The sequence below is a fragment of the Beta vulgaris genome, chromosome 4 (genome assembly GCF_026745355.1).
Source record: "Beta vulgaris subsp. vulgaris cultivar EL10 chromosome 4, EL10.2, whole genome shotgun sequence".
NCBI classification, from domain to species: domain Eukaryota; kingdom Viridiplantae; phylum Streptophyta; class Magnoliopsida; order Caryophyllales; family Amaranthaceae; genus Beta; species Beta vulgaris.
Window position 1 is genome coordinate 5,774,175 of NC_079205.1, and position 11,195 is coordinate 5,785,369.

At 37.5% G+C, this 11,195-nt stretch overlaps 1 protein-coding gene across 3 annotated transcripts; it reads left to right on the forward strand.

Annotated features, from left to right (window-relative positions):
• Positions 1–744: 744 nt before the first annotated feature.
• LOC104907060 (anaphase-promoting complex subunit 10) lies at positions 745–10,542 on the forward strand. 3 transcript variants are annotated; one of them, XM_010695922.4, is made up of 7 exons: positions 752–937; positions 3,505–3,705; positions 3,797–3,857; positions 3,957–4,049; positions 5,562–5,632; positions 7,589–7,693; positions 7,781–8,331. In XM_010695922.4, exons 2-7 carry the CDS (start codon positions 3,527–3,529, stop codon positions 7,848–7,850), a joined length of 579 nt encoding a protein of 192 aa, XP_010694224.1. In that variant the 5' UTR covers positions 752–937; positions 3,505–3,526; the 3' UTR covers positions 7,851–8,331. The 3 variants fall into 3 exon arrangements, with proteins under 3 accessions (XP_010694225.1, XP_048498640.1, XP_010694224.1); XM_048642683.2 differs by lacking the exons at positions 7,589–7,693; positions 7,781–8,331 and adding an exon at positions 10,235–10,542 and having other exon boundaries at positions 747–937; XM_010695923.3 differs by lacking the exons at positions 5,562–5,632; positions 7,589–7,693; positions 7,781–8,331 and adding an exon at positions 5,124–5,419 and having other exon boundaries at positions 745–937.
• Positions 10,543–11,195: the final 653 nt, after the last annotated feature.

Genomic DNA, 11,195 nt, shown 5'->3' on the forward strand with positions numbered 1-11,195 from the left:
CTCAACTATGAGGCGAAACTCACACAATGGTTAACCAATAATTATTGCTTAAGTAGGTCCACTTGTCATTTTGTCAATCATCTGTGTATTTTTTTTTTCACAATCTCCACTTACTATTAATTGGAACTAAAATTTTCACATTGGCTAACAACTTTAACTCAAGCAAATTGACTTAGTTAAGCTACATTAGGCTAGCAAATAAAATTTTAACTACTCACTCCAATAGTTGGGTTAATTGGTTACATTTTTTTATTTGCTAACAAGTCTCTAAGATACACCATTGGAGTTGTTCCTACCATTTATTTATGATAATAAACTCCTTCGATTTATCATCATCAAACACTCGATAAAAGTAACCATTTTTATTATCATTTTTGTCCTTTGTTTGCATTTATTTCTTTTTCGTAATTTGAACTAGAGGTGATCATGGGCAGAGCCGGGTTTCGGCCCAAATAAGTAGCTCATTTCAGGCCAAAACCGCGGACCGAGCTGGGCCAAGAAATCTGCGACAAAGCCTGGTATTTCGGGTCTGGCCTGACAGGCTTTTTGGGCCATTTTTTGAACAGGCCGAAATTTAGCCTATTTTTCCGAATTTAGGTTACCCGTGACTCGATATTTTTCAAAAAATTCGAGACGGGCTCGACCGTAAGGCAAAAATCGTACCCAGAAACCGTCCATTTTCGAGCCGAGCACGCGGGGCGGGCTCAAAGTGATCACCTCTCATTTGAACTAAACCCTCTCAGTTTTGAATTTTAGAAATGAACACCACACGCGTCCCTCCTTTCCTCTTCTCTCTCCCTCCTCGACTCCGCGTTCTCCCTTCTCGACTCTCTTCTGCCTCATCGTCTGGCTAGACTGGCTTGTGCCATTGTGCCTTCATCTCGCCGGGGTCAGAGTTCTGCCTTCAGGGTCTGCCGTCTGTGGGACTGGATCCAAGGTTCTTTTTTTTGTTCTTTGGTAGTTTGATGGTTTAGTTGAGAATTGAATGTGCGAATTTTGATTGTTAGTGAATTGTTAGTTTCTTGTAATTGTGGGAATGAATTGTTAGTAAATGGCTTGTTAATTTGTTAGTGAATGAATTGTTTATGTATGGTAATTGTGTGAATGGTTTATTAGTATGTGATTGTAGCGAGCTCTATTTTGTTTGAATTGCAATTGTTAATAAATTGTTGGTGGATAGGAGTAAGAAAGAAGTACTAATTATAAATGATTAGTGAAAAATTCTTGTGCTATGTGTATAAATGTATTTCAGAATCATGAAGAGAAAACAAGAGAAGGATATCTCAAGCTTTTTTTCGATAGGAACACGTAATGAAAATCAAATTGATTCAAATCCACATCTTCCTCCAATTTACCCAACCCAACAAAATTCTTTCCCATTTAGTAGTATTCCTCCCTCTCAAAATGAATACTTAGAATCTAGAGCTACTTCAAATACTAGGTCTCAAGTCCCAGCTCATTTAAAAAGGTTAACCGAAATGGAAATTGTGAATCTTCCTTAAGACCCGGGAAAGAGGAGAAATATGATTGGTTTCCATGAACATGACAGAGATTTTGTTAGGAGATTCTATGTTGATAGATGACTTTGTTAACCACTGCGTGTGTAGGATTGCGTAGGATCTCATTTGGTGAGAAGCAGGGATTCTTTTGATAGGATACAGAGTGTAGACCCTACTGTCTAAAGCAGTTTGGTTATTTCTTTTTCCTTACCCTCTTTCTCAGCCTCTCAGGCATTCAAATTTTTGATCCTTTTGATTTATAGACTTGTGATATTTTGAATTCTAAATTTATAGAATTATAAATTTGTGAATTATGGATTCACGGATTCATGAATTATAATTATTTATAGGTTTGTGAATCGTGAATTATGTAGATGTGTGAATTTGCTGTTACATAAATTATGATTTGTGAATTTTTGAATAAATGGGTGATATATGGTATTTAGTTGATGAAATGTGGAACTGATTGGATTTTTTGGCGTATGTTTGCGAACTTGTAGTAGCATTTTGTTTAGTTCAATTCTAAGTCATTGCCCTCTTGAGGCATTGCTGTTCCCATCTTCATCTATAAGGGTATCAATGATAATTCAATTCCCTCTGTACCCGTAATCTTAGCGAGGTCTTGATTTAGTTCTTAATTTCTGCTCTTCACATCCGGTTTCCATCACCAGTTTTCGGGATGTGAGATTAATATGTTGAAATCTTACAGACTTGTGGGCATATGTTAATCTAGGTTCTGGATTGCAGAACCTGCGTGAGTTTATTTGGGGATATAATATGATCATTGGATTTATGTGTGCCAAAAATCTTCCAAGTACCCATCTGTTTAGCCTCGTCAAAGGTTCTCAAATAATAAATGATGAGATTTCAAAGTTCACTAATTTGAGACAAATCTCGATTCTTACTCATAGGAGTATAAAGTGTGTCAAAAGTAGAGGCGGAGCCAGTCGGGGGACATTCACATGGGGATAGATGTCCCCGCATTTCAAAAAATAATTTCACGGTTTCAAAAAAAAAAAATTTGTACAAATATATTAAACCTCTTGCTATTATAGATGATACAATTACCATCTCAACCAACTTTTAATCATGTTTGAAGTGTCCAAATTATTATATTTGTACCTTTAAATGTTGAGTTTTCCTTAATTTTTAATGGCAATGGAAAAAAATGCATATAAAGTTCGGAAAACAATACCAATCCGGGGCAACGCCCGGGTTCATATACTAGTTTTTTTGCAAAACTGACGCAGTGATGCGTCAAATTTATCAGTCCATCGCTACCCTCCCTCTCTGTCTCTTTGCTTCCTCCCTGTTTCAGGTTTCGTTGTCTTTCTCTCTCCTCTTTTTTGTTTTCTTTTTTCGTTCAATTTTGTTTTCAATACGAAAGAAATAAACGGATTTGTTGGTCCCACTTAATGGCTGGCTTTCAGCCATCGATTTGTTGGTTTTTTTTAATAGTGTTTCTGGGTTTGTATCATTGTATGCATAGTTAAGAGAGGAGAGAAAATAAAAACCCAAAAGCAAGTTATTGCCTCTCAGTTGGTTATCTTTGCTGTTTTTTTTTATCAGTTGATTAAAATCTCACTTTCAAGCTTAGTCACACTCTGAGTCAAATCCCTTTCTTATTTGTTTATCATTGCTGAATTTCTTTCATCTTTATTATTGTTTATTGTTCATGAATTACTTTCTCATTTTGATTTTTAGTTTGTATGATTAATTGGGTGATTGGTTTATTGGTGGGTCTGTATTTTGTTGATTGTGGATTTTATTTGGGTGGTGTTTTATTTCTCTTGTGCATAATTCTTTTGTTTATGTGATGAGTGTTGAAGTGTTTTTTTTTCTAAATTTTTTACCGGAATGCTCGACGTCCATATTTTGACATTTTGTCCCCCCACTTTGAGAATCTTGGCTCCGCCACTCGTCAAAAGCATTATGCTCCAGCGAATAAACTGGAATAGAAAATTATGTGTTAAATTTATGTTCTTTTCCCCTTCTTTGGTTATAGGTGAATTCTAACAGCTGCGAAGATGGCAACAGAGTCATCTGAGGGAGAGGATGAAGGAAAGCTAGTTGGAGGCAGCAAAAATTTGGATGTGGATGGTGACTTGAGAGAGATGACGAAAAATGCAGCTTGGAGTGTTAGCTCATGCAAGCCTGGCAATGGTGTTCAATGTCTCCGAGATGACAATTCCGAAACCTATTGGCAGTTAAGACATTTCTGCTTCTCTCTAAACCCTCATTTAGGTTTTGAAGATATCAAGCTTACTGTTTTTCTGTTTTATGGTTTTATTTTATAGATCTGATGGAGCACAGCCTCATCTCATAAACATTCAGTTTCAGAAGAAAGTGAAATTGCAAGTAATGGGGTCACTATATTGTTCTTTCTTCTGTTGTTGTCCTTGTCTTTGACTTCTGCAGCTTGCTACTCACTTTTGCCTGAAACTAATTTTGTTCCAGCTAATTGTTCTCTATGTCGATTTCAAGCTTGACGAGAGCTACACACCTAGCAAGATCTCTATTCGAGCTGGTGATGGCTTCCATAACTTGAAGGTAAGTTGGAACTTTTAATTCTTGAATTTTGTTCTCCATCCAATGAAAGGTACCTTTTGAGTTAAAAGTTTACAAGATTTGACCACTGATATTCTGAAATATGCATCTAATTACAATCTGAAAGTATTATATGTGGCTTTATCAAACATTTTCATAAAAGCATGCTTTTATACTTTAGAACATAATTGGTGATAACAGTGGTCCAAATTTGTCTTTCAAGTAAATAGATAATGTAAAGGACTTAGGGGAATATAATATGGATTGGAGTTTCTTATGAATATGCTATTAATTAATATAGCGTAGACACTGTTAATGGCAGACTATAAGGAAGAAAAGATGGTTTTAATTAATAAACTGGAATTACAACAATAAAAAGGATATTCAAGCTTTCTAGAGGCTTGATTCCCTCTAATGAACTTCTAAAAGCTCAACAAAACATTCATCAATAATCAGCATGCTCTGCTGTCTCTAATTGTCTCTATATAGAGTTTTTCCCCTAATACTTTACCTAGCTTATCCCCTAAGCTAACGAACAAAGATAATACATAAATATCAGTTCATTACATAATGTTCCTTCAATTGCTAATCTGCCTTGTATCGACTTTTGAAGTCAAAAGAGTGACCTTTATTTCTTGATTTATCAACAATACTATTTCATCTTGCTAATTTCGCAGATATACTTCTTAAAGGGTTAGAATTAATCTGTCCATGTTTTTTAAAGTTTTAATCTTTGCACTTTTAGCAATTTGTGGACATCTGCTCTAAGTCAACTTTGTTCAATCATAAAATCCAAACCAAGACATTTTAGGTGGGATGAACTATGAAGGAAGTATCATGTGTAATGCATAATGCATCTGAAATACCACTTTTCCTCAAAATACTTAACCAAGTTTGGATGCTTGGAAAAAGACATGTTATTTTGGACTCTGAGTAGGCATTTCCCTAAGAACAGCAGAATCAAGACCTTAGAACACAATGGTACCTGTTGGATGAGAATGTTGCTGTAAAGATTTAAAGTAACATCTTTTTGCTCTGCATCTTGTAACTTGTATATGTTATTGTTATTTTCATCAGTTCATGCAATTCTCTGCAAGAAATCAGAGCTCTCCTCCCTATCAGGTTTACTTACTCAAGAAGGCAGCAACATTAAAGAGGGGAGAAGTCAGTAATTGTCTCAAGTTTGTTAGGAGTCTGTTATTATTGCTGTTAGTGATGTCAGGGAATATTCAAGGGTAAGATTTGGTGTGAGCAGGTGCATGATGTAGGGTGTGGTCACCTCTAGTCTATAAATAGGAATAAGGCTAGAGAGAGAAGAGTATTCAGAAAATAGTGAGGTAAACACATGTGCAGATCTCTCACATCTCGAATGGTGAGAAGGTTTTATTGATCATTCAATTAACCAATCAACTTTACTATCTGGTTACTAAAATTATCTGTTAATTCTTGTTATTATTTCCATTCTTGCTGTGTTTTGAGCTAATACCAAGCACTCTCCCTTTTGCACTCGTATAGGAAATAAAAACAATAGAGCTAGTCAAGCCAACTGGATGGGTGTGTATCTCATTATCCGGAAATGATCCACGGTGAGATAGTCGGACTTGTATTCTTTTCCAGTTGTTTATTTGGTGGTGGAATAACTTTGGCTGCTGATTATCTAGTCTTACTAGTGGCGTTACATTTTAATGTAAATTTAATTCTTGATGTTTACATGATTTCTGATATCCCCTTAGAGGTGTTCGGTTCGGCCACTTGCTATCAGGTATGGGGTTAGGTATTAAATACGTGGGTTTGGAATGAGATACCTAGAAACCCACATTCTATCCTGGTGTTTGGTTTACCGTTTGTTGAATTAAAAGTCCCCCCACCCTTTACCCAGATTTCTCTACCATTCTAATCACCTTCCTCTCCCTCGTTCCCCTTTTCGCCTTTCCCATCTCTTCATTTACTCTTCTGTCTTCTCCTCCTCCACCAGAGTGCTTAAGGGCTGTCTCAACTACCTCCCTACTCCCTTTTACTCCTCTCATCCTCATGCTCCTTTAATCTTCATTGTTATTGTGGAGGCAGCAGAAAAAGGGGTTTTAGGAAGGCTGATGGTTTTGCCGCAGCAATGAGCAGGTGGCAACTGGCAATGGTGTCGATGAACAGATGTCAGACTGCCAATGGGCCTTCTTTGAGATGAACGTCTACTGGATAACTGATAGCTATGAGTGGAAAAGTGACAAAGCAAATTTGATAGGAAAAGATATGAATTGTTAGCCAATTGATACGGAGGCTGAACAAACATAGATTTAAGCAAATTGATTGTAAAGGATACCAATGTGTATCAAACAGCATTTCTTAGTGTGGACTGTGGATGCTGAGTAATAAAATAAAAAGTTATGGTGGGTCTCATGTCCCAAAGATTTTTTGAAACATACCGAAACGCAAAGTAAATCTTGGTGAATCGGAAGGAGTATGTTTTACCGTTCTGTATTTCTTATTCCATGGGTTTGGCTTTCTTCCAAAACCTCCTTCTACCAGGGTATGAGAACCCCTAAACTTGGGGGCATGGAGGGTGGGGCCCCAGACATGAACTCTTTTTTAAAAAAATCAAATACCAAGTATAGATTTGGATGGCTAAACCTATAATTGATTATGAATCATCTTCAACCAGTCATGGTTGTCGAGTTGAAGTTGCAAACATACATTTTGAATTTATTCCCTGCTGGGATTTTCCGTCAGCAAACAACGCCGGAAGTCAGGAATGATAGGAGATAATCAGCCTTTTCATAGGTACTTCTATAATCATGAAAAAAGAAGGTAGCTCATCAGGTTATAGGGTGGTGATTACAAGGAATCAATAGTTCAGAATTCATTGTAGTTTTCAAATCTAGATGACAAATGGAAAAATATATTAGGAATTTTTTAAATATTTGCTTCTGGAGAGTGAGAGGGTGCAGATAAAGATGCTTCCTTTATCAGGGGTTTGAATGTTTACGAAAATTTTCCTTGATTTGGAACATGAAGGTTTTGTGTATCTGTAAAAACTTAAGGTTTGGAGAGTGCTACTCGATGGCACGGCATTATTTATCTTGTCTGTCGAATTGTTATAAGTCTGTAAAGATGTCCTTTCTATTTCTTCTTGGTATGGGAGAAGAAGATTCTTTTTGACTGGAGTTGAAGATGTATTTAAAGATTTGCAAGGATTGGACTATGCTGAAGTCAAGAGCAAAGATTAAAGGAACCTTCTCGTACCAAATTCTTTCCTTGGACTTGATCCTAGCTAATGTTAGCTATTTCGTGCCCAACCTTGATTACTTTTGCTCTGCATGAAGTTATCAAGTAGATTGTTAATAGCATAGTCCTAATGATTCTGTGTTCTGTTTTGCTACAGAGCGATGATTGGTTCTAGACATTCCCCTTGGCTATCTCGTCTTGGAGTCAATGTCCAATACAATCATCTTAGCTATTGCTTTTTCTTCTGGCTATTGCAATCTCAAAGTGTGTAGATTGAACATCTTTCTGACCCAATTTCTGACGCTTGATCGCCATTTTTACAGGGAAACTTTTGTTAATACGTTCATGCTCCAACTAGCGGTTTTGTCAAATCATCTTAATGGGAGGGATACCCATGTACGCCAGATCAAAGTTTATGGACCTCGACCGTATGTCGGAACACCATTTTCCTCTCAATTTTTTTCTGCTGCTGTTTTCCTGTCCAAACCGTCATTCTTGGCTTTGAATTGTAACAGGAATCCTTTTCCGCGTCAGCCATTTCAGTTCACGTCTGCCGAGTTTTTGACATACTCCACTGTCAGATAAGGATAACGAGATGCTAATGTGCCTACATGGCTACATATATCCTGCACTGATCTGCTACATTTGCTCTGTTATTCCTCTAAGGCGCTCTTTCTCTCTTTCTCTCTTTTGCCTCTTTATTTTCTGCCCTCATTTCTAAGTGACCAAGGGATTAGGACTGATTGGCTAACAAATGGCAAACCTTGGTTTAGAACTTAGAAGTAAACCGAGCATGGTTCACTGCCAGAACTTGCAAGAAATAGCTAAGGGTTGACGTGGTCGATGGTTCATTTGGCAATGTATAATCACAAACAGTGGGTTTTATGCTTTTGTCCATTCAATGATTATTACCCTGATTAGTCAGGAAATCAGCCGCGTGTTTTGTCTACCAAAAACATTAAAGTAGGAATTCGATTGCATAGGTACCCACTTTGCATCAGATGTGACGTTGTCTATTTATATTTTGCAATGATTATGACTAGGATTAGTCAGAAAATTGGCCGCCTGATTTGTCTACCGAAAACATTAAGAAATGAAGTAGGAATTTGATTACACACTTTGCATCACAAAATGAAGTAAATGGACCAAGAAATTGTCAATTGGTTAATCAGAGTAGATGAGGTATAAGTTGTGAGTTTCAATTATGAGCAGGTTGACACAAAAAAGGTTGATACCATTTAGTCCTTCAAGTAGAAGAAAACACTTTGAGTCGCATGTGGCTTTAGAGTTCGAAGGAGGAACATGGTAGAAGGAATGTACGTTTTGTATCATTAGTATTTTTAATTACATGTTAATAAACATTATGAAAGTTTTATTTTCGTAATTACTTAATGAGATGACTCACAAAATCTCACATGACAATGTATTTTCTTATATTGGAAAAAATTTAAAGAATTCTTTACTTATGAATAATTTGAAAATTAGAAATGTAAAGTACATTGTGAGACAGAAGAAATATATAATTGAATCTTCTTTTTTTTTTAGTTCAATTATCCTTGTTTTGCGGTTATGAATTATCTTTTTGTGCCCTATTTCAATCTTTTTCATCTTCATAACTCTGAAATAGATGGCTAAAAAATCTTATTTCGTTTATGAGATAGGAAGCTTGGTTTTATTTTAGCTTCAATGCACTCTTTCTTGGGGCGACAATATATTCATAGCCCACACGCTCTTTTTTGGTCTTCGTTTTGTTTTAAAATTAAACCCACCCACTTACCCCTGTAATACTTCTTTCGGTTTTTTCACCAAGTACCCCGAGTTTTCAAAAAATTCACCTGGTACCCTCCATGTTTTCAAAATTCACCAGGTACCCCTCAGTTTCGAACTAATACACTCAGATACCCTTAATGACTAACGGCGTTAATCGTCGTTAGTCATTAACCCTAGTTTCCTGTTTTAAACCCTAATCAACCCCTTAATGCTACCCTAATCCTAACCCACCAAACCCTAACCCTAACCCACAACCCACAACCCCACCACCCACTCCCCCAACCTCCCACCACCCCTGCCCTCCCCCCACCCCAGCAGCCCCCCTCCTCCACCCCCGCAGCCCCTCCCTAACCCTCGCGCCGCCCCCTCCCACGCACCCAGTTCAGTTCACTTGTCCCCTCACCCTTCTCTCACCATCACGCGCCCCCACAACACCACCCCCACCCCCTCCCCACCAAGTGTTGCGGCCCCACAACTAGCTTTCATTTTCGCACTCCTCCACCGCGCCGATGACAACTGTAGTACGAAGCAGGGGAGAGGCGAAGCGAGGGAAGCAACGAGATAGAGGAAGAACAGGGGTGGGGGATGCGTGGGTTAAGGGAGCGGGGAGAGAGAAAAGAACCACCACCGTGAGTGGTTGTGAGAAAAGAACCACCGCAAGGAGAGAGAAAAAACTGCAGCAACACCGCCGTGAGTGGAGTGTGCAGGGGTGGGGGCTGCGGGGTTAAGGGCGCGGGGGTGTTGGCTGCGGGGGGTGGGGCAAGGGGGTTGCTGGGGTGAGGAAGGGGGGCTGCGGGGGTGGAAGTGGGGCAGGGGTGGTGGGAGGGTGGGGTGGTTAGGTTTAGGGTTAGGGTTAGGGTTAGGATTAGGGTTAAGGTTAGGATTAGGGTTAGGGTTAGGGTTAGGATTAGGGTTAAGGTTAGGATTAGGATTAGGATTAGAGGTTAATTAGAGTTGAAAATAGAAAATTAGGGTTAATGACTGACGGCGGTTAACGCCGTTAGTCATTAAGGGCATTTGGGTGTATTTACATAAAAGTGAGGGGTACCCGGTGAATTTTGAAAACATGGAGGGTACCAGGTGAATTTTTTGAAAACTCGGGGGTACTTGGTGAAAAAACCGTACTTCTTTCAATCTTCTATTTTGCATGATTAACCAACTTACCCCTGTAATACTTGTTTCAATCTTCAATAAAATAGCAGCGAGAGAAAGGTTGTATCGACACACACAAGAAAAATCAGGTCAACTGATATAAATAGCAAAGAGAGATTTTTTCATCCAAACACAAATTATCAATTATGGCAAACATACTCCTAAACTGATCCTCTTCATCGACCTGGCTCTCCTCAAGATCTTTTCAAGTGCAACTACTAGTCTACTAGTGTCAATAAAACAACAAATGTGTATTACCATAACTTATTGCATATGTATTCAGCTGTAACCCATACAGGCTACCAACTTGTTCAATAGCTTCTTTGTATTGTCTCGTGTATGGCAAAACTTATATATTGAAAACCAAACACCCAAAACTCAAATCCATAACTTATTGCATATGTATTACCATATTGGCTAGCTGTTATAACTGAATTATTGTACAGATGTCTTAACCACAACTCTAGATATGAATATAACAAAGTATAATTTCTCTCATGCCCTCATTGTTAGCGATTAGAGAGAAACTATATATATATATATATATTATATATATATATATATATATATATATATATTATATATATTATATAATTATATATATATATATATATATATATATATATATATATATCAACTAATAATTCGAAGAAAGGAATACCTTCCATCAAGAAGTAGTTTACAAAATTGAAACGATTTTTGTTAGAATAAATAAATTAAAACTCCAATCCAAACCACAAATATGAAAAATTCTCAACCTGAGATGTTTGTATTATTCCATTAATTCTATAAATAAATGGTACAAAATTCTAGCACCAAAATATAACATCTAACTCATTCATGCACCAAAAAACACAAACAAACTCAAGATTTTAAATTTTTCTTGCGTGGGGGTGGCGGTGGTGGGGGTGGACCTCTACTCCTAGCAAACATTAAAGTGTCAAGTTGTTTACATAAAGGCTTACAACTTTCCTTGCATATATCCTCTGTTGCTTGTTTAACCCTCAT

Excerpts from the sequence above, each read along its gene's own strand:
- LOC104907060 (XM_010695922.4), top strand. The coding sequence starts at position 3,527 with ATGGCAACAGAGTCATCTGAGGGAGAGGATGAAGGAAAGCTAGTTGGA. Across the intron at positions 4,050-5,561 it reads ATGGCTTCCATAACTTGAAG|GAAATAAAAACAATAGAGCT; the intron begins GTAAGTTGGAAC and ends GCACTCGTATAG. Across the intron at positions 5,633-7,588 it reads TTATCCGGAAATGATCCACG|GGAAACTTTTGTTAATACGT; the intron begins GTGAGATAGTCG and ends CCATTTTTACAG.